We start from the raw sequence: 26,472 nt of genomic DNA on the forward strand, positions 1-26,472 counted from the left end.
CCTCCCGTTCATTCATTGCCTTTATTCTGGTGAGAAAACCATGCACATTCAGTAGAAACTATTTCTAGTTTCGGGGTTCACCAAGGCCGGTCATCTTCTTTTCTGCAAGCTGCAACTTTTAGCCAGCCAGGAGATCTGGAGGCACAACAGCCTGTGCTCTGCAGAGGACTCTAGCTGAACTTGGATGCCTTGTCATCCTACTGGATGACTGTCATCATCGAGGTCACTGGTATATAATCCTTCAGAGGCAGAAGGACATTCATACATGTAGGCATAATGACGATTGCACTGAGAGACATAGCAAACTCTTTTTTCTTTTTGGTTTTTCAAGACAGGGCTTCTCTGTGTAGCCCTGGCTGTCTTGCAACTCACTCTGTAGACCAGGCTGGTCTTGAATGTATGCCACCACTGCCCAGCCTTATAGCAAATGGTTAAACCATGCCTGTCCTCAGCCAGATACACTTTTAGTGGACATTATATCATTTGTCAGGCTAGCCTGGCCTGTAGTACTTTCTTTGTTTTGTTTTGTTGTTTTGAGACAGGGTCTTACATAGTCCAGGCTGGCTTCAAACCTAATGAAATGGAGAATGACTAAGTTTCTGATCTTCCTGTCTCTTTCTCCTGAGTCCTACGACTACAGGCAGGCGTGTGCCACCATTTCCAGTCTATGAGGTGCTGGGATATCAAGCCTAGGGCACCATGCAAGCTAAGCACAAACTCTACAAACTAAGCTGCATCTCAGCCCCTGACATATATTTAAAAAAAAATTTTTTTTTTGGAGACAATGTTTCTCTATGTAGCTCTCTAGGTGTCCTGAAACTCACTCTGTAGACCAGGCTGGCCTTCAGTTTACAGAGATCTGCCTCAGCCTCCTGGATGCTGAGATTAAAGGCATGCCTTTAATCCCAGCACTTGGGAGGCAGAGACAGGTGGATTTCTGAGTTCGAGGCCAGCCTGGTCTACAGAGTGAGTTCCAGGACAGCTAGGGCTACACAGAGAAACCCTGTCTCCGAAAACCAAACCAAAAAAAAAAAAAAAAAAAAAAAAAAAAGAAAGAAAGAAAAAGAAAGAAAAAAGGACAGGGTCTCTGTGTAGCCCTGGCTGCCCTGGAACTCACTCTGTAGACCAGGCTGGCCTTGAACTCAGAAATCCACCTGCCTCTGCCTCCCAAGTACTGTGATTAAAGGCATGCACCACCACTGGGGGCCAGAGGACCTGTCTTAAAAAAGGAGGAAGAGGAGGAAGAGGAGGAGGAGGAGGAAGAGGGAGAGGAGGAGGAGGAGGAGGAGGAGGAGGAGGAGGAGGAGGAGGAGGAGGAGGAGGAGAAGGAGAAGGAGAAGGAGAAGGAGAAGGAGAAGAAGAAGAAAGAAAGAAAGAAAGAAAGAAAGAAAGAAAGAAAGAAAGAAAGAAGGCTGGAGAGATGGCTCAGTGGTTAAGAGCACTGACTGCTCTTCCAGAGGTCCCGAGTTCAATTCCCAGCAACCACATGGTGGCTCACAACCATCTATAATGGAATCTGATGCCCTCTTCTGGTGTGTCTAAAGACAGTGACAGACACTGTACTCATATAAATAATAAAATAAAATCTTAAAAAAAAAAAAAAAAAGAAAAAGAGTTGAGCAACAAGGAAGCAATAGGTGGTGGGTGAATGGGTGATAGGCGGTGCCGTGAATGGGAACTTCTGGGGTAACAGCACCTGAAGTGATTAAATATAGACTCGGAGAAAGAGTGGCTGCAGGACTCATACATTTGCTGTGTGTTCACGTGGAATGTTGAGGTGATGTTATATCCAATACAAACAGTTCAATATGATAGCCAGGACCTCAGAAAAAATTCTTGACATGAGCTAGCCTTAGACACTGACGGGTTATTCCAAGCCATTCTCATCTCAGTCAGGGTGATGCCCCTCCATATTACATTTTCTAATTTATTACATTTGCTGTAATTTGCTTGTGTAGAGGAGGGGGTGCATGACACTGCATGGATCTGGAGCTCAGAGGGCTTCTGGGAGTCAAGTCTCTCTATGTGAGTCCTGGGTTGTCAGGCTTGGTGGCAGGTGTCCTTACCAAAGGAGCCACTTTGCTGGTCATTTTGTTTTCTTCAAGACAAGGTTTCTCTATGTGGCCCTGACAGACACTAACCATTTCTTTTCAAGATTTATTTATTTTTATATGCATTGGTGTTCTGTCTGCATGTCTGTGTGAGAGTGTCAGATCCCCTGGAACTGGAGTTACAGATAGTTGTGAGTTGCCATGTGGGTGCTGGGAATTGAACTTGGGTACTCTGGAAGAGCAGCCAGTACTCTTAACCACTAAGCCATTTCTCCAGCCCTGACACTAGCCATTTTTAAGATTAGATTTTTAGCTAGGCATGGTGGTATTCATCTTTAGGCCCAGTATTCAAGAAGCCAGCCTGGTCAACACAGGGACTACCAGGACCAGCCAGGGCTATCGTTTGAGACTACTCCTTAAAAAAAAAAAAAAGTTTTAAATTAAAAACTAAAAAAAATAAAAAGCAAATCCTACTGCTTTCATAGTATAAATTTATATAATGTTAGAAAAAAATATCTTCCTTTTGGGTCTGCTGAGTGCTGGGATTACAGGCATGTACCAATACACTTCTTTTTAAAGACATTGTATCATGTGTCTTAGGTTGGACCAGAATGCTTTATGTAGTTGTGGATCATAAGGAATTTCTGATCCTCCCGACTCTATCTCCTGAATGCTGGGACTAGAAGTGTGGACCACCATGCTTGGCTCATGAGATATTGTGGGATTCATGTATGTTAGGCAAGTTCTGTACTCGAGCTACACATCCAGCTCCTAAATATTTTGGTTCTTAGAATAAAATGAAAAGAAAACGTAGCAGCTGTGGATATGGCTCAGTTGTACAGACTTGTCTACAAGCCACAAGCCCCTAGCATGATCCCCACCATGTATAAAAAAACAAATAAATAAAGGCCCGCCAGGGCATGGTTGCACATGCCTGTAATCCCAGTGTTTTAAAAGCATTTTAAGGTTTACTTATTTTATTGTTATTTTGCATATGGGTGTTTTGCTTGCATCTATATCTGTACACTATGCATGCCTTGTTTGTACCTGTGGAAACCAGAAGAGGGCACTGAATCTTCTGGAACTGGACTTCCAGGTGGCTGTGAGCCATGTGGGTGCTGGACACTGAACTGAAGCCTCTGCAAGAGCAGCTGGTGCTTCTCAACATTGAACCACCTCTCTAGCTTGTTTGGTTTTGGGTTTTTGTTTGTTTCTTATTTTTCAGTTTGCATTTCCCATTATTGTGAGGCCCTCCCTGAGGCAGTGTGAATATACTGGAACAAGATGACAAGCTGGGTGCAAGTTGGGGGTGTCAAGTGGGACAAACAGGCTCTGGTCGATGGGGTAGGCACCTACTGAGCAGTGTCCACCGACCTAGAGAAAACACCTGTGCTGTGCTCCACAGTATTAAAGTATTCAGGGCTCACAGCAAGCTTCTTGTCTTGGTACCACTATCATCCCCATTGACAAATGACAAACCCAGGTTCAGAAAAGTTAAGCCACCTGCCCATAAATGGGAAATGTGGACTCCAACCTACCTGGGGCTCCAGAGACCTTGTTCTTTGATGTTCTTTGTTTTGCTTGTTTGTTTGTTTGTTTGTTTGTTTGAGACACAGACTCAATATATAGTTTTGTCTAGCTTGGAACTTGCTGTGTAGACAAGTCTGGCCTCAAAATCATAGAGATACCTCTGCCTCTGCCCCCTAAGTGCTGGGATTATGTGCTACGTGTTAGGCAAGAAACCACTATTAAAAATAATTTAGGTATTCTGGGATAGAATACACACATGCAAATGATTTAAGTCTAGGAGGGGGAGAACTGGTTTCTCATTAAGTGGAGCTGAGTCAGAGGTTTCCACACAGGAAACTAGAAACTAGCAGCTGCCAGGGAGAGCCTCAGCTCAGAGATGCTGGGAACTCCTGCTGTGCAAAGAGGCTGGCTGGTGCCCTAACCTGGTGCTAGGAGGGAGGCAACGGGAAACAGACAATAAAAGCTGCCTGTCCCCAGCCAGCACACAATCAGAGAATAAACATTTAGAAATTTGATTTAATTGGTTTTAAGGATAGAAGAGTGTATAATGGTAATTGTTTAAATGTTCTTAAATATACTTTAAAGAAATTTAAAAGTCTTGCCAGGGTAAATTCTCAAATAGGTCCACATGGGATTTCTGGGATTGCCTAGACTAGCATGACAGGAATAGAGCCTGGAAATAGGTTATACAATAAGTAGAAGGAAATTTAATTAAATACAGAGATGTAGAATATCAAGGCTTTCAATTCTTAAATTATAGGTCAAAATTCAGGAGATGGTAAAGAAGCACTGTTTCAAAGTGCTTCAAATATTTGTTCAAATATTTGTTTACATTGCTTTAATTGCTTTGTGTGTGTGTGTGTGTGTGTGTGTGTTTTTGAGACAGGGTTTTTCTGTGTAAGCCTGCCTTGCTGTCCTGGAACTTACTCTGTAGACCAGGCTGGCCTCAAACTTAGAAATCTGCCTGCCTCTGCTTTGAATTGTTTTAATTATCAAAATGTGTATGGTTGCTGGGCAGTGGTGGCACTTGCCTTTAAGCCCAGCACTTGGGAGGCAGAGGCGGGTGGATTTCTGAGTTCAAGGCCAGCCTGGTCTACAGAGTGAATTCCAGGACAGCCAAGGCTATACAGAGAAACCCTATCTCGAAAAACCAAAAAAAAAAAAAAAAATGTGTATGGTTATGAGTTTGGTGGTTATATTAAAATTCCTCTGGGAGAGAGGTCAAGCTATATTTTTATGACTTCCAGTTACTGGACCAAGGACATCCTATTTGGGGAGAAAAGCTCTGCATTTGTGTTGACAGGAAAGGAGAAAAGGCTTTGGGCCTCTTCCAGAGTGATATGGATCAGATATGACAGGAAAAGACCCCCTGAAGATCTCAAAAAATTTGAGAAAATCAAACAGGACAGAAAACCTGCTAATTTCTTGACATGGCAACAGCTTATGGCTTAGACATAAAAATGTCCTTTCTTCCTTCCTTCCTTTCTTTTTTCCTTTAATTTTTTTTTTCAAGACATGGTTTCTCTGTGTAGCTTTGGCTGTCCTGAAACACAGCCTGTAGCAGGCTGACCTTGAACTCAGAGATCCACCTGCCTCTGCCTCTGGAGTGTTGTACTTAAAGGCATGCACCACCATGCCTGATCTCTCTCTCTCTCTCTCTCTCTCTCTCTCTCTGGTTTTTTCGAGACAGGGTTTCTCTGTGTAGCCCTGGCTATCCTGGAACTCACTCTATAGACCAGGCTGGCCTCGAACTCAGAAATCCGCCAGCCTCTGCCTCCCAAGTGCTGGGATTAAAGGCATGCGCCACCACTGCCTGGCTTCTCTTTCTTTTTTTTAAGACAGGGCTTTCCTATGTGCCTGTGGCTGGCCTGGAATTCATTATGTAGTCCAGGTTGGCCACTGATATCCTCCACCTGCCTCTTCTCCAGTGCTCTGCCATGCCAGGCCTTCTACCCGGTTTCCATGGTTTTGCTATGTGAGCAGGGCTTTAGAAATCAAGATGGCTCCGGCCCTCCATTCCTCCATTCACACACTCACATAGACACACACACACACACACACACACACACACACACACACACACACTGACATACACATGACTTCCACATTCAATTCTGCAATCCAGGAAAAGGAATGAATGAAAAGATCCATTATGCTGTTACTTTTGAGACTGTGTATTCTTCAAACATCTTTGAGGTCAGTCCATGTGTTCACCTCTATTTCCCCCCTAAAAGCATAGTCCCAGAAATTTGATTCAACCTTTTTCCAAGTGGCTCCCTATGCCTTTCCCATCCAGTGTTTCTCCACGGCCTACAGTGGGAGCTGGTGGAGGCTGACTTATGCTTTAGGCTCCTGGGCATTGTTTCTCATGTCAGGTCACCTTTCAGTTCAATGTGATAGAATTTAATGTTAGGATGGGTAGAGCCCATCCTGGTAGGGTCATAGGACCCAAGGTGGTCCAACAGAATTACATTCCTAGAAGTAAAGGGATTCTTCTAGGCTTGATGAACTGGTAGCCTGACAGGCTGAAATTTCTGGCAAACATCTACATTGTCCTGCAAGGAGAAAGCCTGACAGGGGAGAAGCTAACACAAAAGAAAGCACAGCTAGATGGGTGTGTGTGTGTGTGTGTGTGTGTGTGTGTGTGCATGTGTTGAAAAAAATCTTTTGGTATTCTTGTTGCTGTTTGTTTGTTAAGACAGACTAATCCATACATACCTCCATGTAGCCCAAGTGAGCTTTCAATTCACCGTTTAGCCCAGGCTGGCCCTGGACTCCTGCCCTCCTGCCTCAGTCTGGGATTACTGGTGCATGGTGCCACACTGTTTCTGCTGTTGCTATGAGACAGGCTTTTGGGGTGTGGTCCAGTCTGGTCTCAAACCTGCAATCTTCCTGCATCTGCCCTAGCCAAGACACTCTGAACTTCTGGCTCTGCCCATGCCTGTGACTTGGAAAATCCCAATTTTAGGTTGCCTACCCAAGCCATGGAGATGCTGTGCCTCTTATAGCCTCTCATAAAAATAAGGCAAGGAAGTGACTTGCCCAAGATATCGCCAAGCAGGACAGAGCTGGGACTGACCCCCCGGTGTCTAAGGCTGATAGCATCCCCCTTCCTATGAGCAAAGCCTCTCACGATATGATTGAGAAGCACTAACTACAGATGTATGTGCTCACCTGTCATTCTTTTTTTTGTTTTGTTTTGTTTTTTGAGACAGGGTTTCTCTGTGTAGCCCTGGCTGTCCTGGAGCTCACTCTGTAGACCAGGCTGGCCTCGAACTCAGAAATCCACCTGCCTCTGCCTCCCAAGTGCTGGGCTTAAAGGTGTGCGCCATCATCGCCCGGCTCACCTGTCATTCAAAATGGATAGTCATGTGGGAGGAGCCCCAAGGCTATGCACATGTCAACTATCAAGTACAGGCACTAGCATGCCCTAAGTGACCTGTGTGGTTCAGGGCCTTGGACCCATCCACTAGGACAGCAGTGAGCCAGACTCTTCACTGTGGCCAACCCCCATGTCCAAGAGGGAGACTGATCTCAAGACGGGAAAACCATTCTTGCCTGGCCTGGTGTTACACTATGCCATCGTGTCTTCACCGTACACCCACACACAGCCACTTGAAGAAATACTGCCATGGCCAGGGGTCACTTCACTTCTTGCTCTCTTAAGAAATATCTTCAATCACCTTCATGAACTAGAAAACAGTCTCACTCACCAAAACCAAGGATTGACAAAAAGATAGATGCAATGAAACACAAACAAGAACAGAACAGGATCCAGCTTGTTTTTACAGAGGCATTAAGATCAGCTACAGCAAAAAGGAAAAAAAAAAAAAAAAAGAAAAGAAAAATGCAGGAGATGGTATGGGAGGCAGAGGCAGGACGATCTCAAGATTTGACTCCAGCCTGGTCTACAGAACAAGTTCCAGGACAGTCAGGGCTACACAGAGAAACCCTATCTCAAAAAAATAAACCCAAACCACCCCTCCCAATAAAAAAACCAAAACCAAAACCAAACCAACCAAACAAAAAAACCCCAAAACAAAAAAACCAGAGAACAAAACAAAAGAGACAAGCTGGAGCAGAGGCTGTGTTCCCAGAGTGCTCTTCATTGCTGGGCTGTGGCTAGTGGTGTCCTGTGTTTCAGGCTGAGGGAAAGACCCGAGGAACCCACACTGCACTGAATCCAAAGCACATGGGCTATAGAAGAAATACGTGGAGGGCATTTTTTTTTCTGGGTTGTTCTGGTGCTCTTGGGGATTGAACCCAGGGCCTTTCCTGATAGGCTGTCCAGAGCTCTTCCCATGAAGTACCCAGAATGGAGTCCCAGGAAACTGAGCAGATTCTCTGCTGCTGTTACCCACGGGGCAGCATAGATAAGCCATTGAGAGCTCAGACCTTGGTTAAATCATTCATTCAACATTTATTGAGCGCCTACTGTGTGCCAGGCACCGTGCTAGGCGCAGAAATACAGAGATGCATAAGATACAGTCCATGCCCTTAAGGATTCACAGTCTAGGAGGGGAGACAAACATGTAAACAAGTAAAATACGGTGTGTGTGATAGGTGCCACGAGAGAAGCATTTACAAGGTGCAGAGGTAGCCTGGAAGAGAGGGGTGAAGGGTGCCTGCCTGGGGGAGGGGCCTGGGAGAGGCTAATAGATGTTTGCCAGGCAGAGGCGGGAAGAGCAGGAAGGCATTCCAGCTGAAGAAACAGCATGAGCGAAAGGCACAAAGGCATGAAACTGCAAGTGTCTTGGGAGCCGGGAAGGCTAACTAGTCCAGTGGTATTGCTAGAGTGAATTCCAAAGGCTGGGTCTGGAGAGGGCAGCCGAAGCCAGATGAGAGGGGAAACTGAGGCAGGGGCATCTCAGAGGAACAACAAAGGGCACTGTACAGCCCTGTGGAAGGCTCTGACAGAAAGATGTGGCTCCTGACTAACCCAAGGTGTGTCTGCTAAATGACCACAGTACTCCTGTGGTCACAAAGGGCCCTTGATCTGAGACCAGAGGACAAGCAGATCTGGAGGGGGCATGAGCAGTCAGGTATACCCTGGCCTGAGGTCCTGGAAGCTGCCACTCACTGGAGCTTCCTGTTCCCAGACCTCTGCTTTCTGCACACTGCCAGCAAGGGGCCCTGGGACCCAGTGGGAAATGACATGGGAATGAAGGTTTTTGGCAAACTGCGAAGAGCCAGATGAGTACGAGGGCTGGAAGAACGGTCAGCCTTTAATGACTCAGAGAGGAAAGGGGTTGAGGATAAAGCAAGAGAGGTTAAGTGAGACAGCAGGCAGGCAGGGATTCCTAAGAACAAGGGCAGAAAAGAGAAGCAGATCTCTGAGGCAGACCACAGTTCACTCTCCCCTGGGAAGGCAGGCCCTTATGACCCAGGCCAGGGGCAGAGGCCAGTGGCAGAGGCCAGTGGCAGACCCAGAACAGATGTGCATGTTGTGTGGCTCTGTATCCCAGCATCCTGTGACTCCCTGACCTGAAGCAGAAGATTCCTTGGCAATCAGGAACCTTTGTCTCTGGCCATCAGGGCATCCACTGAGGCAGGGATTGGCCAGAGCCAGGCTTCCAGCCCCTGGGTATTCTTAGGAATGACTCTGCCTGGCAATGTCTTTAGCAAGGTGGGTAGGGTGGAGCTTAGAGTCTCAGTCACCCAGAGTTTGGCTGCCTCTGTTGAGGACCACTTTCTCAGGCACCACACTTTAGATCATTTTAGCGGGTGAGCTTCTTCAACAACCCTGCATGGGGGAAGGTGGAAGACAGACTAGCCAGGTCAGGACTCTGTTCTCCTGGGTTCTAGGGCTCTAGTGGGTAGTGTGGCCTCTGAGCAGGAGCCAACAGCAGCCTTCATCATCTGGCTATTGGTCCACGAGTGGGAGAAGGGAGGTAGACCCTCCAAGGTAGCAAAGTCTAGAGATGTTCCAGGTGCTTCCTTCCTCTTACCCTAAACACCGTCTGTGCTGTGTGGGTCTGAGCCTCCCATGGCTTCCTCCTCTAGGTCCCACTGCCTGGGCTCTGCCCTCCCTGGCCAGTCTGGAGGATTAGTGCTGCCTAGGGCACCAATGGTGGTGATGGTATTAGTAATGAAGATGGTGAGGTGTGGGCGGTGGGTGGCCTCCCTGCGGGGAGCCTAGACGGGCAGGCTAGGGTTATTCACTTGTTCTTATGCAGGTCCTTCAGCCGGCGCAGCTCCTCTAGGAGCTGAGCCCGGGAGCAGCCATCATCACTGGTGGGGCCTGGCCCTGGCCCCAGAGCCTCCTGTAGTGCCAGGCAATGGGTTCTTAGGAATGGGTTGTAGGCGCGCTCCTCTCCCAGGGTGGATGGGCACTGCAGAGCAAGAGGCACAGGAATGGGTGGATCAAAGCTGGAAAGGCACCAATACAGGGATATCTGCCCTAGCTCCTAAACTCCGGGGGTCAGAGGCCAGAGCTCTGGAAAGTGCATGCTGGCCCAGGCTGGGCAGTGACCACACTGGCTGGATGAGGGCCAGGTTTCTCAGCCCACCCTACCTCACCCAATCCCATCCCATCCCATCCCAACCCGTCCACCCCGCCCACTCATTCCCCAGGCCTCACTGTGCTCTTGCGTTCCATCCGTTGCCTCTGTACCCACTGCATCTTCCTCTCACGAGCCAAGTTCTCGGGCTCCACCACGCCTGCAAAGCCCAGGTTCTCTTCAGCATATTCATGTCCTAGCCAAAAGCACGGGGAGAGAGAGAGAGAGGAGTGGTGACATCATACATCCTTCCTACTCCAAGGCCCACGCCCACAGCTGTCCAACCGTCAGAGGGGAGGACAGGGCTCTCGGAAAAACACCAAAGGTGGTTTCCAACCATGGACATTGTTGCTTGGGGGTGGGGGACGGGGTGAAGAACCAGTTTGGGCAATGGTTAGGGCTCATGGAGAAAATCACTATCTTTGAAGCTGGCAGGCCATGGTTAGCCCCTTTACTGTGCCCAGCTCACTTATGACCTGGCACCTGCCTAAGCCACAGTTATGTCATTTAGCAAATGGAGAAAACAGTAACAAGTCAGAAAAAAAAAAAATTAAAAGAAAGAAAAAAGAAGTTGGATGGTTAGGAGAGGGGAGGTTTGGGGAGATTTGGTGTGCAGTGTTTGTGTGTGTTGGAGTGTGTGAGTCTCTCTGTGTGTGTGTGTATGTGTGTGTGTGTGTGTGTGTGTGTGAAGCCCATGTATCACTGTGGTTTTCCTGATGCATAGAACAGAACCTAGTGGAGGCTGCAGAGGTGGCTCAGTGGTTAAGAGCACTAACTGCACTTCCAGAGGCCCTGAGTTCAAATCCCAGCAACCACATGGTGGCTCACAACCATCTGTAATGAGATCTGATGCCCTCTTCTGGTGTGTCTGAAGACAGCTACAGTGTATTCCTCTAATAAATAAATAAATTGTTAAAAAAAAAAAATAGTGAAGCTATTGAAGAGAATTCAGGAATACACATATCCTGTATCCTACTTAAAAAAAAAAAAAAAAGAACAGAACCTACTGAGAGACAGCTGCATGTATTATCTGTTACACAAATGAATGTGTGTTCTGTGGATTAAATAAGATGTCTGTGAATACTCTGTATCAAATTCAGGCCAATCATTATTTTCTCAGATAAGCAAATGCTACTTTCTGTTTGGGGCTTTGACTATAATTATCTGAACAATTAGATATCTCTCTAGGACTCTGAATCCTCAGGAGTCACAGAGGCCAAGGTCAGTCTGGGGAATGGGACAGTGGCATGAGAGGCGTGGACATCACCCAGCCAGTCTAACATTCCAGGAGGGAGGTCAGTGTCTGCTCCCCCTACACCACCCCCATGGCTCTGTTACCTTTGGGCCATGAGCTGAGATCTCCTGTCTCTAGGAAAGTGAGGGACTGGGAGGGTTCTGGTGCCAGGCAAAGTATGGGGATGAGGGGGAGGGGCACCTCACCAGGCCACAGCAGGGTGTCATCCCCCAGGTCTAACACAGTGTCCAGTGAGCTCAGCATGGTCTCTGCTGTGCCTTCGAAGGTCCGTCCTGCATTGGGATCATATGTCCAAGGACACAGCATGGTATAAAGTATGCACAGGTGGGGTTAAGAACCAGATTGGGCAGCTTTCTACTCCCTCCTCATGGGAGCTCTGCCCAATCTCTGGCAGAGGTGTGTGAGGCCCCCTCCACACACACAGTTCCATGTCGAGGGCTGGGCTCCTGTGGTCCAGACCTGGTGGGTAGGCATGCTCCTTTCTCCAAGACAGTCTTAGCCTTGGCTGTTCTCTGGGACTCAGCAGTCTAGGATTTGTGGTCCTCCCCACCCATGGTACTTCCGTCTCAAGTATCCTCTGCTTCCCACGGTCTCTTCTCCCCAGTTACTTTCTTAGAGAACTAGGTCCCACCCAGTGGAAATTAGTGTCCCATAGGGTCTGTGCCTAGAGGATCCTCTCCTTAGGTCCTTCCCCTCTGAGAACCTTGAGAACATAAATAGTCAGGCGACATGAGCAGAGGTGACTGCTAGTGAGCCACTGAATGATGGAAAACAACACTTCCAAATGTGACATGGAGCAGTGGCTACTCTGGCCTTTGTCCCTGCTCCCTGTCCCTCCTGTTTCTGTTCCCCTCTCTTTTGCAGAAACTCACCACAGCCAGAGAGGAAAAGCAGGTCCCCTGAGAAGAGGCAGGAGGGACCCTTGTAGGGCTCCCCATCCAGCAGGTAGACCAGATGGCCTTGAGTGTGGCCAGGGGTGGCCAGGGCTCGAATCTGAAGTCGTCCCACGCTGACCACATCTTGATGACACAGGGGGCTGGGGCACAAAACAACAGGGAAGAGAGACATTCTGTCATTCTGGTCTCTGTCACCTCACCAGGCTTGAAGGCTGGGTGACTTATAGGAGGGGGACTTGTACAACAGGGAGAAGGCCCAGGTGCCCAGGGGCTGAGATCACAGCCTTCCTCTTCTGACCATGGCTGGGTCATCTTGGGACAAACAGGGCCATTCTTCTTATTCTTACGTGGGTTCTGCTTAGCTGTCTAATGGCTAGGCAGAGTGTCACAAAAGATCCAACTACTGACACCCTGGAGGACTGAAGGCAGGAGACAGGTGATGCCCATTCGTGTTTGGGTTGGGGACTTACTGGGTGAGGTAAGGGATACCGTCCTGAGGGCTCCCGTACACTCTACAATCCCTGTGCCGCCGGCTGAGGTCACGGTTTCCTCCACTGTGGTCCCTGTGGGATGGCAGAATTAAGCTAGCATACGGGGACTTCAAAGGTCAACCATACCTGGACTTCCTCCTTCCCTAAAGTATCCACTGGCTTTTGTTCAAGCCTTTTCCCTGCTTAAGTCACCCCTCAACTTGCTATGCTCCCATGACTAATTCTAACAGACCCTTTTGGACTCTCACTCAGCTCCAGTTATCCTCAAACTCCCCCAAGTGGATCTGACCACACCCACCTCTGTACTCTGACCTCTGTACCCACTAACTAACTAGGTGCTCATTCTGTGGGTGCCTACTACCTGCTTGCAAATGGAACACAACAATGCCTGCCCATCACTGAGCCTTCAGGCTGCTAAGGGCCATAAGTGACCCAACCCATCTCTTCATCTCTGCTGGTGCCTGAGTGATTTTATGAGGAATGTAGGTCCCGCTCATCCTGATGTCCCCCAGGTGGTCCTCTGAGCCCAACCTATGAAGGTAAAACTGCCTGTAACCATAGCCCCACCATTCCCAGCCCCTTACCAGTGCTTGTGGGTACAGAGAATTGCAACCAAGTTAACTCTTTCCTTTTCAATGGAAGCCTGGAGGAGAGAAGAGATACTGAGGGTGGGGGTAGTATACAGAGGGAGAGACACTCCAAGTCTAGTTAGGGCTGTGTGGAAACGACAGCTGGAGAGATGGAAGAGAGGCAGGAGACGGGCTAAGGAATGAGAAGCTGGCAAAGGGGACTTGGAAGAGCAGAGATCCAGAAAATAAGGGTGGGGCAGGGAAGAGAGAGGGGACATCAAGAGTTGACATAGATTCACTCACATTGAGAAATAACCTGGGTTCTATTCCTACTATCATATAACACACATACGTACACAAGAGGGCGGGGGTGGGGGGGAGATATGAACATGAAGGGAAAAGCAGAGAGGCCCAGGTACTGACAGAGGTCAGAGAAGAAAGAAGGCTGGTGAGATGGCTCAGCAGGTAAATTCCATCACCAGGATCCTCATAAAAGTAGAAAGAGATAAGTGATAACCACAAGGTGTCATCTGATCTCCACGTGCATGCCATGACACACACACCGTACATACACACACCATGCCCATATATATAATGGGGGGAAATGTTCTACCAGGCATGGTGGTGCATGCCTAGAGTCCCACCACTGGGGAGGAGGACGGGGCCTGATTAACATATCAAGTTCTAGATCAGCTGAGGCTACTTCCTAAGACCCTACCTGGGGGTGGAGGGGAAGGACAGGAGAGAGGACAAACACACACCCCCCCAATGATAAATAAATATAGAAATAAGAATGAAAAAAGAATATACACCAGGGTAAAAAAGAGGGTAAGAGGCAGACTGGAAACTGCCAGACCCCAAGTCCTAGGACCCACCCACCCTCTGGCTCTGCTCTTCTTTCATCTGCAGGCCTAGGGCACCACTCCCCATGCTCTATGAGGTGCTTCTGTGTGAGAGGATGCCCACCCATATGCAGCATAGCCCACAGTTATGGGAACCAGGACCAACCCCAGACTGGCAGGAAAAGCTGGCAGTCCCCTGCAGTGACTCCCAGAACCCCTGCTCCCTCTCTCCTCACCTGCACAGCCCTCGGGTCTGAGGGGTCCACAGCCACTGCCAGCCCAGCCTGGGTGTCGATGATGAGGTAGCTGTAGTTGTCCGAGAGGACAGGGATGGGAAGCACCTTCACTCCTGGGGGGCAGACAGAGAGGCCGGGCAGTGGGAGCCCACTGAAGGGGTAAGGCGGAGAAGGAGAGTAGGGAGCAAGGTGGGGTGCTGGCCAGGGGCAGCTAGAGCTTACCATTGAAGAGTCGGGGCTGAGTTTTGGAGTGGCCTTTGGGATAGCGATTCCGAGCCCTCCGAAGCTGCTGTCGGTAGAAGAGGTACCCGAGCCAGGTTCGGGTATACAGGCTATACCTGCAGGGCAGACGGCCTGAGGTCAGGTTAATTCTCTTCCATGTCTGTAGGCCTCACATCTCTAGGATCTCTGTTTCCACAGACACCCTTAGTCAAGCACTTTACCATCTCCATTTTTTGTTTTGCTCTGCTCTTTACTTAGTCTCACATAGCCTAGGCTATCCTCACACTCACTAGGTTGTCAAGGGTGACCGTGTACTCTGGCTCTCCAGCCTTTCCACCTCCCCAGTGCTGAGATTGTGGGCATGCGTTTCCACACCTGCTTCCTACGATGCCAGGGATGGGACCCATGGCTTCATGCTCACTAAACAAACACTACCAAACGGGCTACATCTCAACCCTGGAAATTACTTTTTAACCACTTCAGGTGCTGCTGCTGCTGTTGGTTCAGAGATCAACTTTGGAAGCCACCAGGGTAGAGAAAGCAAGTCTGAGGTCAAAAGATGGCAGACAGCAGACAGCAGACAGAGAACTCTGTGGCTACTTAACAGATAGAAAAGCAGCCAGAGGTGAGGCTGGAGGGCCTGACCCTTGCCCCACTGCCATCCCAGCTATATGTAGTTCAGGAAAGTGGACCAGGATGCCAAACAAAAGCTGTGAGCCATCAAGGGCCCAGTTCAAAAGGGCCCCTCGGGCCCAACACCTCAACGCGCCAACGTCACTTTCTTGGATTCTTAGTGACCTGACTTTTGGAAGCCTTTAAAAATTTTTATGAGACAGATCTTCAGGATATAATAAGTTTATATCCTGAAGGTAGATCCATGTCTCACATTTAAAAAATACATAAATAAATAAAGGGGTTGGAGATATAACGTAGTGTAGAGCACTAAGCACCGAGCACTGAGCACCGAGCATGTACAGGTACTGGGTTCAATGCTCAGCACCACAAACAAGCGAGACTGGCACTGCGCAATATAAAGATGAATGGAAAAAAATTCTTACTCAGAATTTACATTTTTATCCTCCCCCCATCTCTCTTTCTCTTTCTCCCTTTGAGTCATGGCCTTATTATGTCACTTGGCCTGAACTCCATTTGTAGACTGTCACTATGTAGCTGTGAAGTAACCAGGCGGCCCTGGTCCTCCCACATCTGCCTCCCAAGTGCTAGAATCACCAGGCACGTGCTTGGCTTTTCTTTATTTAGAATGACATTAAATAACAAATTGAAAATGCAAGTGGAAAGAGACGGAAGAATGAAAAGACTTCAGATTTTGTTGCTTTCCCCTCCCCTTCTTTCCCCAGAATCTGGCTGTATTGCCCACCGTGTCCTCAAACTTAAGATCCCTTTGCCTGTGTCTCAGTGCTACGCTGTAAGTGTGCACAAGTAAGGCCAAGTGGCCTTATTACCTTTGTACACTGACTAATAGGGTTTTTTTTCCTGTTGTTTGAACAAGTGACTTTATTTTAACTAGTTAATTTAGTTACCTATTTATTTAGGCATTATTGTTTGCTTGAGACAGGTCCTTGTGTAGCCCAGACTATCCTTAAACTTCTTATGTTGTCAGTAATGACCTTGAACTCATGATCTTCCTGCCATCTCCTCCCAAGTGCTGGGGTCACAGGTTTGTAGCACCTTACCTTGCCCTTGGGTTTTCTATTACATTGGGATGGATACATTATATATTTATCCCTGTCAGGAAGGGAAGGAGCTGGCTTGGGCCCTTGCTGTGCAGGAAACGGAAGCTGGGGCAGGCACAGTGTGAGTAGGCACTGGGTGCTTGGAGTATGTATCAAACCAGTCAGAAAACTAACGGCATCCCAAGCTTGGAAACCTGAGAGGACATGGAAGGTGGACCCTAAATCTTTCACAGTGTGTACAAAGAAGGACAGGCTCTCCCTAGCCCCTTGGCAAAACACTAGATGCTTTATTTGCAAAGTTTGGACAAACCAAGTAGGTCCCTGAGAGTTTGGCAGCGAGGGTTCAGCTGCAGCCTAGCCAACTTCTGCTCTCTGACCCTGCCCAGCCCTGGCAATTACTCATGCCAAGAAAAGCTTTGCCTTCTGTATTTTATGCCCTCACTCCTTTTTAAAATTTGTTTATTTGTTTATTTTATGTATATGAGTATGCTGTCTTCATGCACACCAGAAGAGGGCATCAGATCCTGTTACAGATGGTTGTGAGCCACCATGAGGTTTCTGGGAATTGAACTCAGGATCTCTGGAAGAGCAGCCAGTGCTTTTAACCACCGAGCCATCTCTCCAGCCCCTATGTCCATTTTTATAAGCCCTCTACTTTTGGTTTCCTTTGCAACTCAGCTTTAGTCCCTTAGACATTCACTTTTCCAGCCACATTTATTGATCCCTGCTGACTGGTCAGGTGCTCTGTACACTGCACAAGACAGTCATTGCTCCCGAAGCTGACCTTCTAGTACAAGAGATGCAGTGATAAACTAGGGAAGATGACCAGCTGAAAGCAGAGGACAGGGACAGACAGAGCTGCCGTTTCAAATGCAGTAGACCAGGCCACCAAGATGGCTTAGCAGGAAAGGTGCTAGAGGCCAAGTCTTGACTACTGAGCTTGACCCCCGGGTGCTGGGGACAGCACACTATGACAGGGACTGCCTGCAGTAGGCTGAGATGGGGACATCTCAGAAGCCCGCGGCAGCTCCTTGTAGAAAAGGATGGTGTCTGAGAAGCAGGAGACACATCCCTCTCAGGGACCCGCCATCTGAAATAAGGGACTGCCCGCAGTAGCCCGGGATGGAGACATCTCAGAAGCCTGTGCAGCTCTGTGAAAAACAAAACAAAACAAAAACAAAAACAAAAACAAAAAAAACAGTTGTTCCCGTTTCTCCTGACCTCAGCCCTGGACAACGCTGTGTAGATCTCATTTGTGTGTGACTGTTTTTCAGTTGGCCTTGGTGTGTGCAATTATTCTATTATATCTGACTTTCTGACTTCTTTCTCCTTCTGCTCTGGTGAATTCTGTGAAACTAGATGTTCCTTGATGTAATGATTCTTAAACAATTAAAAACTGAGGCACAGGGCACAGCCCAGCACAGTCCTAATGGCCCAGGTGCGTGCTGTGTGTTCTCATCTTGGAAACATTGCAATAACTGCACAATGGTAGTTCCAGATTAATGCTTGACTTCCAAAGAAAATTTGAAGAAATTATTAGAATATGAAATAGAGCCAACACTGGGACCCCAAGAAAGAAAAAAACTACTGAAGTTTTGCACAACATTTAAGAGTGGTTCCTGGATAAGCAAGTATAGAATGCATAAAATTATATACGAGTAAAACTAAGTCACAACACTGGGACTCTTAGGAGAGTCATTGTGTGCAATGCACAGAAGCAGAAAGCTAGTGGAACTGCTGAGTTAAGGGTTAACTTGATTCTTTCTGGCCACTGCCTGGCAGCTTTGCCCATGTCATTTATCATTAGAGCTTCAGAGGAAAATGCAAGCAGCTGACCTCAGAGCTCTGAGCTCTAAAGTATAATAAGTCAAAAGTTAAAGTTTAAATAATGATAAGTTTGCAATTATTATTATTATTTTGGCTACAGGCCTGGGAATAGGGAAGCTTGAAACTTTGGGGAACAATTGTAATTCTTGATTCTTTGTGGGACGTGGTTATTCTTTTGAATTTGATTTGGCAACGATTATACAATGACTTTTTTCTACCTACTTTTGGAGTAACAATAAAAGACTGGGGCAAGAGAAAGGTGAGAGAGTAGTGAACATGCGGAGAGTGAGTGAGTGAGGAGAGGATGTGAGGTGTGTAAAGAGTGTGTGTATGTGTGTGAGTGAAAGGAGAGTGCATGTGGTGTATGTGAGGGTGTGTGAAGAGTGTGCATGAGAGTGAGAGGGGAACGCACAGGTGTGTCGGAGTGTGGGAGTTCAAGAAAAGAAAAGTGCACAGGAGAAAAGCAGAGTGCGCACGCAGGAGAACGCAGAGTGTGTGCAGCCTCAAGCTGCAAGTAAATGAGCGAGAGAGAAAGAAAGCAGAGAGTGAGAGAAAAGAGAAACTTTAAGCCTTGAAAAATTGCCTGTCAGCTTGTACCCAAAAAGTAGTCTGTGTATATTTATTCTGTGCTTTCCAGATATCTCTGCTTCCAGCTGAGAACTCCGATCCTGTGTTGAGGCTGGACCCCAACACAAGGGACTCCCAAGAGTGGAGGGTGGGAACTTACTTCTGCAAGTTGTCCTCTGATCTCCACCCTAGCACTATAGCACACGTGTCCACACAGAGAATAAACAAAATGTCATGGATACAGTAGACCATTTGATAGGGGGCAGGCCGAGTAGGCGTTCAGGGAAGCAGACTGGACCCTGAGCTCATGGCTAATTCTTTGCATACTCTGTTGTAACAGTAAAGAGCTGGTAGAAGGGACATATCCAGTCAGGGTGGGATGTGGGGCAGCATTAGATACAACCTAGACACCCATGATGAGGATGCAGGAAGAAGGATTATGGTAGACTTCTGAATAGCTGAACGATATACAGACCTTCGCTTGTGGAGAGGGATGAGTACATACTTAGATATTTCTACAGGGAAAAGACCCATGGTCATTGAAAATGGTTGTCAGGGGTGAAAATATCAGTGTATCCTTCTTTATGTGCTGGGGTTGGAGTCCAGGGCCCCACACTCTACCCCAGTGTGTGGCGGCTTCTTTGCTTGTGTGTATTTTATTACACTAGGAATTTAGAGAAGGAGAAACGGAGAGAAACTTAGATCCCGAGATTCTTAAAGAATCCTGTGGGTCAGAAATAACACCCCTCATTCACATTGTTGGGCCCCAGCATTTATTTTCCTTTCCTTTTTTAAGATCAACAAACATAAAAATTATACCTGAAAATGCAAATGTAAAAAAGGGGAAGGAGCCGGCGGTGGTGGCGCAAGCCTTTAATCCCAGCACTTGGGAGCAGAGGCAGGTGGATTTTTGAGTTCCAGGCCAGCCTGGTCTACAGAGTGAGTTCCAGGACAGCCAGGGCTACACAGAGAAACCCTGTCTTGAAAAAACAAAACAAAACAAAACAAAAACAAAAACAAAAGGGAGGGGGGAACTAATTTGAAACATGAGTGAGAAAAGAGACACATAAACTTAAAAGATATATTAGGATTGCAAATCTAATCCAGAAAGTACGGGAAGTGTCCCTTCCTTTGATCATTAGAGGGGGTGGACTGCAGGGAGTGAGGCTGGTGAGAGGTAGGTGTCAGCTGGGAGCCATCTGTACCCTGAAGACATCAAGGTTTCTTTCTTGCACTGCTTGCCTGAGAGACCCTGGTGTACACAACTGCTGGCGGGCAGTGAAACAGACTACCTTCAAGGCATCTATTCTCCCTAGGTGTGACTGAGGAGGATGTGACCCATCCTGAGAAGGTCGCTCAGCAAACACTTTTTCTTTCCTAGACTTGATAGAGGGATGAACTCGGATGGGCCTGTGTCAGCTGCCTCATGTCAAGTCAGTGTTTCTGAGTTCAAGGTGGTACACGGCCTAGGAGGGCAGTGGGGTGGGGGTGGGGCATCTGGAGCACTAGTGAGAGCCACTGGGTCTGAGCCATCCTAACTACACACCTTCTCTTGGGCAGGTCTACCTGGGAAGTTCATCCTTCTGCTGCTCTAGACTCTGTCCCAGCTCTGAGTCCTTGTCCGGGAAGCCTTCGCTGACTTTACTCCCTTTCTCTCAGCTTGCTTTCATTCAATGCACAAACACAACTTCCAGTTTCTATTGCACAGGAGCGCAGGCTAACACCTGGAAATGGAGCAAGTCGCCAGGCACCATCAGAGAGAGATTTGCATAGTCTCAAACTGACTGCTTCACAAGATGCTAACCAATCAGCAGATAGCTTGGTTGACTCCACCTGAAATGGATGGAGATAAAACAGGCCCGGGGCTGCAGGGAGCAGCAAGGCTCTTGCCCAGCTCAAAAATGCATTTTCTAGCTCCGGCAACAAACAAACAAACACTAATCTCAGCTGTAACAATAGATACTTGACCATGGAGGAAGGCACAACTTCCCTTCTGTGGTCTTCACGCCCAAAATGCACAACCATAATTTATTCATGACAAAAAAAAAAAAAAGAAAAGAAAAAGAAAAAAACTGGCAGGCAAACCCAGGTGGAGGGACCACTGTAAAACACCAGTCCAGTGCTCAACATCAGACAGGCAGAGGAACTGAGCAGTGCAGGATCCTTGATCAGAATCAGGACCAGAAAATCGACTTAGTGATTCAGCTGGCTACATGTGAATACAGTCGGATGGTGTTAACAGTCTCTTATTGATACAAATTTGTTGCTTTTGAGAACTGTAGTGTAATCATGAAACATTAACATCTCAGAGGCTGGGCTAGGTGTACAAGGAACTTTTTTTGTGTTGTTTTGACATATCTAAGATTATTTCAAACTGAAAAGTTAAACAACAATAAATACAATTACCACCCCACCCTCCCTCCCCAACCCCACCCCGGGAATCAGTCTGTCATCTCTTCCCCTTCTCACTCATAGAAAGTGCAGCAGTTGTGGCTCCACAGCAGCTTGGGTCCTGCTGCCTATGTCCTTAGCCTAACAGGTAAGTTTCCTCACTCTTAACCAGGATGCCCAGTCAAGACCACATAAAACTTAGGTGGCACGAAGTAAGAGAACACATGGAAAGCGCCCAGTCAGAATTGGATGGCAGAAGGGGTTTCAAAATCACCACTTCCTTCCCAAACTCTGTCAGATGCCGACACAGCAGCCAGAGCAAGATGGCCTGCATCTGTGAAGAGCTGAGACATTTCTTGCCTTCCTTGTCCAGTGCTAATATGTGTGCTGTGGGTTTGTGGCACTAACAAAGGCAGGATCTGTGAGTGCAGGGGCCACGGACAAGAGGCCAGTCTCTTGGGCTCATTTTATTTGGAAAATATTTACTGTGCTTGCTGCACACTGTGTGGATAGCACAGAACAAAGCCAAAGGCTCCCTGCCGTGGCAATAATTGTGTTGTGGCAAAAACAGGGGAACTTGCACGCATTCAACTGGAGAACAGATGAATCAGTAACTATCAGCGGAGCCACTGGGAGGGAAGGGGCCCCTGTGCATGCAGGAGAGAACCAAGACCTGTCCTCTCAGCCAGGAGACTGCAGTGGAAACTGAGAGATGGTGCCTGTAGTGAGGTGTCTGGGGTAGTAAAGAACCAAGGCCTGGGCAGGAGGAAATGTGCCATGTTCTAAGAATTTTGCCAGGAAGCCTGAGGTGGCCAGAGGGGGCAAAGGGCAGGAACAGGAGACAGTAAGTGGGTAGAGAGAGACCATGAAGAGATCCAGGGGAAGAAGATGCTGGCAAAGAAGAGGCAGGGCTAAGAAAGAAGCAACAGTCTGGATGGTATCCTGCAGGTTGTTAGCCAAGGGGAAGGAAGCCTGAGGAGTCAAGTCAATCAGGCTGGGAGAAGCAGGGCCTGGGCTGGGGGTTGGGGAGAAGCTGAGGTCCTAGCTGTGTTGGGACACTCTCCGCAGGCCTGGCACCCCTCCCCCTCCCCTGCCACCACAATGACATCACATGGCTCTGATGCTGAGTGCAACTCCTTCTTGGGTATCATTAGTCTTCAGAGTGTCACGGGGTCTATGCATTCCCCCTCCTCTTTAGCCCTGTCTTTCAAATGAGGATTTCTTTCTCAGTTCTGCCTTCTGCTGCTCTGGGTGGGCTCATACAGGGGCTAGGTCCATGGGCTCATCCCAAGGTCTTGCAAGAGCCTCCTTTACCCAATTTTGGCTTCCAGTCCAAACTACAGACAAGGCCAAAGCTCCAAATGTGCCACCTCTGGTTGAGTCTGGCTCCTGCTCAGAGCCTGCCTTGGCCTCCAGTGTTCCCAAGAGACTCTTGCTCCCTGATCTGACCCCCTGACAGTCTCCACCCTTCCCGCTGTGCTCCCCAGAGTGAAAGGGTGGAAACCTCCTACATGTCCATCAACAGCAAAATATAAAAATAAGCCAGGCCATACCCACACTGTGGGAAACTACACAGCTAGCAAAACAAATGATGAAAACCAGGACACGACACGCACAGAGTCCGAATAAGTATCATATACTGAAAGACAAGTTGCCAAGAAAACACCCTGACATTTATTGAAATGCCATTGCATGCAGAAACCACCCCAGCTCCTGTTCAGGATAAGATGCTGAAGATGGTCACCATCCTAGCCGGCAGTACTGCTCGGCCCTGGGGAGGGGGTGGGACTGCGGACCTCCTGCCCCATCTGCAATGTTCTATTTCTTGAGTTGAGGAGCGGAGTACAGACTGTATATGAGGCTGAACAAATCACGAGGAGCACAGACAATAAGCAGCACCCCTCCATGGTCTCTGCATCAGCTCCTGCCTCCCAGTTCCTGCCCTGACTTCCTTCAAGGATGAATGGTGCTGTGGAGGTGTAACCTGAATAAACTCAATCCTCCCCAAGTTATTTTGATCATGGTGTTTCATCTCAGCAACAGAAACCCTAGGACAAAATGGGAGGTGAAAATTGACTTCCAAAAGTTATCCTTTGACCTCTACCAGAGTACTACGGCCTCTGTGGTATACGTGTGCTCACGAGTGTGTGCATGCACGTGACACACAGGTATTGAGATGACTGTTGCTGAGTCTTATGTCCTGGCTTCCATTACTGGGACTCACATAGTAGGAGAGAACTGACTCCCACAAGCTGTCCTCGGAGCATATAGTGTGCCCGGAACTCATGTGCCCCCTCCCCCATCAAAAAAAGGGTTAAAAACAAAAAAATAAAAACAGGTCTGGAGCCAGGTGGTGGTGGCGGCGCACGCCTTTAATCCCAGCACTTGGGAGGCAGAGGCAGGCGGATTTCTGAGTTCGAGGCCAGCCTGGTCTACAGAGTGAGTTCCAGGACAGCCAGGACTACACAGAGAAACCCTGTCTCAAAAAACAAACAAACAAACAAACAAAGAAACAAACAACTGGTCTGGAAATGTAGCTCAGTTGGCACAGTGTTTGGCTGGCATGCATGAAGCCCTGGGTTCAAAACTCTGGCTCCCATAAGCCAAGTATAGTTGTACCAAGTAAACAGCTATAATACTAGTGGAGTCGGGAAGTTCAGAGTTTGAGGGCAGCTTAGCTACTGAGACCCTATCTCAAAGATCACAACAAGAAATAGCTCTGGGCTCCCTGCCCCTGCTCTGATAGCTTTCTAGAAAGGAATAAAAAACCTCTTCCTCCTCTTCCTCCTCCTCCCTTCTCTCCCCCCCGTTTTTGCCCCTAGGCTTCTCTACTTACTGAAGTCCTAAGTAACATTCAGAGCTAAGGTCACTCTTATCTCCTAGGAGATGCAGCCACTGATGATGCCATCAGACAACTTCCCATCAGACAACTGCTCCATCTAGAACACATGGCAACCCCAGCTCCCCAGACCTGGTGCCTATGGATTCCATGGTACCCTCATGGGGTAGCACCTGCCTGAGGCTAGCAGTCTCCCACCTGCCCCTTGCGTGGCTCCCTGTGACTCCGGTATTTCCCTCCACCCCCAGGAACTCTTACACTGGCACAGAACAGCAAGTGGCATCCAAGAAAGGCCGGCTAGAGATTAGGAAAGGCTGGGGAGGGGCTAGGCAAGTACATGGCACAGTGCCTGGCAAGAATGAATCCCAGGCAAGGCCAGGGCTGGCAGGCCCAGCAAGCCTAATGGCGGTGGCTTGCCCAACTCAAGTCCTCTCCACCTCTGCACTCTCTTGCCCTACTAACCCCATGGACCTGGATGAGCAGGGTGTTCTGCCAAACAGGTCACCCAGATTCAATGGCATGGGTGGGGGCTGTGTCACAGGACATAAGATCGTAAAGTTGCTTGTCATGGAGGCTGCATCCAGGGCCTCAGAGATGGAGGGAAGGGAGAGAGAGACAGAAGAGTGTGAGAAAATGGAAGGAACACTGGACAGACGTCCACAAGAGGTACCACAGGTCGGGTTCTGGCTCCTCCCTGGAGCTCACCACCGTCTCTTTCACAACAATTTCCAGTGCCACAGCTTTTCTTGCCTAAGCCTGAGAGCAAGCTACGAGTGAGCCCAGGTTTCCCCATGGGTCATCTCAGGCCCCTCAAATCTGAGGCAGGTATCATACCCTCATCTTACAGACAGGAAATGAAGCCTGGAAGTGTGGGGGTATGTTGCAGGAGATATTTAAATCTCCAACCCAAATAAGACCGGTCAAAAAAAACACAACTCAGTAATTATGAATATATTCTGCACACCTAGATTGGGCAGATTCACCACTACACTGCTCTGTTCCCCAGCTATGAGACCCTTATTTATAACTTGAGGGTTTTCCAGACCCTGCATCTGTCCTTCTACCTCCTGCTTCCCAGTTATCCTCCTCCATCGTCTTCTCTCTCTTCTCTCCCCAACCTTTATTTCTCTACCTCCCCTTCCTCTGCCCAATCACTGGCTCCAGCCTTTATTTTACAAATTAAGATGGGCAGAAGGTTCACTAGAATTCACCTGTGTAACACTCACACCTCCTCTGCAGCCCTTCACAGGAAAGGGGACTTAGTATCCCAATACAAGGCCGGGGCTGTCCACAACACTTCCCCCTTTCTGTCCAGTTAAGACTCTTTTCTCCCAGATATAAATTGAACACAACTATATTACCATATTGTAATTGTTAAAATACAATATAGACCTAACACCCAGTCCATCATTTTTGTTAACTAAATAGAACTTCTGTCATCTTTTCTAACTAAAAGACTTAGTTCTAAAGGTGTGGGCCTTGCTTGGTCAGATCACAGGATGGGGGTCAGTGGGTAGAAATATCTCCCTAGAACCCTGATCAGCAACCCACTCAACCACTAAAATCCTTCCCAAACCTCAAGTCAGGCGTAGGACTAGATGAGTGGCCCTGAATGATTACAGGGATCCCCCAATTCCTCTGAAAACCGTTTTGGAGGAAAATGATAGGTCAGGGTGATGGTACTTGGCCTGGGATCTGGTCTCCGGGACCCAGGATCCGGTCTTGGGGACCCAGGGTCTGGTCTCGGGGACCCAGGATCTGGCAACTGCTGTGTCTTCTACATGAGCAAGTTCATGACATTGGCAGATGTTCTGCACTCACTGTAGCGAGGACAGAGCCCTGGGGGTGTCAGGATGGGACACCCAGCACAAGGATTTCTGAAATTAAGGCTCTATAATTCCTGGAGTGGAGTGTTGGCAGGCCAGTGATTCCAAGGATGCCCTGGGAGCCAGAGGGAGAGGAGAATGTAGAAGGGGTAGTACCTGGAGGGGACACTGTGAAGAGTCACTGTAGAAGCTGTGTCCCACAGCCAACATGACCTGGATGCCATGGCTCCATGCAAAGGCTCGAGGATGGAATCCAGGGCCTGATGCATGAAAAGCAAGCAGGCCTACCACTGAGCTACACCCCAGCCCACAGCCCCTGGTTTCTTCAGTCATTACTAGATATGCAGCCTCTGGTCTTTTAATGCTCAGTGCACAAAGGAGGAACTTGCTCTGCAGCCTGTTCTCCTTTTTGTTCAACTCTTCTTCTACAAATCCATGTGATTGCTAGGGTGACCCTGTCAGCCACTCTCTGTATGGGGTCCCCAGGCCTCTAACAATCCATGTGATTAATAGGGTAACCCTGACAGCCACTCTCTGCATGGGGTCCCCAGGCACATCCCAGCAAGCTGAGATCTAGGACAGCACTCACAGCAGTGTATCAGAACAAGCTACTAGGGTTGTGTGTCCAGTACACATTAAGATTTTGACCTTTTGGGCCAAATGTGGTAGCCTTCAATGCCAGCACTTGGGAGGCAGAGGTGGGTGGATCTCTTATGAATTTCTAGGCTGGCCAGAG

The 26,472-nt window shown here is 48.2% G+C and overlaps 1 protein-coding gene across 2 annotated transcripts in view; it reads right to left on the reverse strand.

Annotated features, from left to right (window-relative positions):
- Positions 1-7,981: 7,981 nt before the first annotated feature.
- Pnkd (PNKD metallo-beta-lactamase domain containing) overlaps positions 7,982-26,472 on the reverse strand; it is a 74,719-nt gene continuing 56,228 nt past the window's right edge. For both annotated transcript variants that reach the window (XM_034497876.2, XM_034497877.2), the window contains 8 exons: positions 14,593-14,708; positions 14,371-14,483; positions 13,308-13,366; positions 12,703-12,795; positions 12,209-12,372; positions 11,522-11,608; positions 10,162-10,277; positions 7,982-9,913 (listed from right to left, as the gene is read on the reverse strand). In XM_034497876.2, coding sequence (XP_034353767.1) covers positions 9,740-9,913; positions 10,162-10,277; positions 11,522-11,608; positions 12,209-12,372; positions 12,703-12,795; positions 13,308-13,366; positions 14,371-14,483; positions 14,593-14,708 — 922 coding nt within the window. In that variant the 3' untranslated portion in view covers positions 7,982-9,739. The remainder of the gene's footprint in view (positions 9,914-10,161; positions 10,278-11,521; positions 11,609-12,208; positions 12,373-12,702; positions 12,796-13,307; positions 13,367-14,370; positions 14,484-14,592; positions 14,709-26,472) is intronic.

Source organism: Arvicanthis niloticus, chromosome 3, assembly GCF_011762505.2.
Source record: "Arvicanthis niloticus isolate mArvNil1 chromosome 3, mArvNil1.pat.X, whole genome shotgun sequence".
NCBI classification, from domain to species: domain Eukaryota; kingdom Metazoa; phylum Chordata; class Mammalia; order Rodentia; family Muridae; genus Arvicanthis; species Arvicanthis niloticus.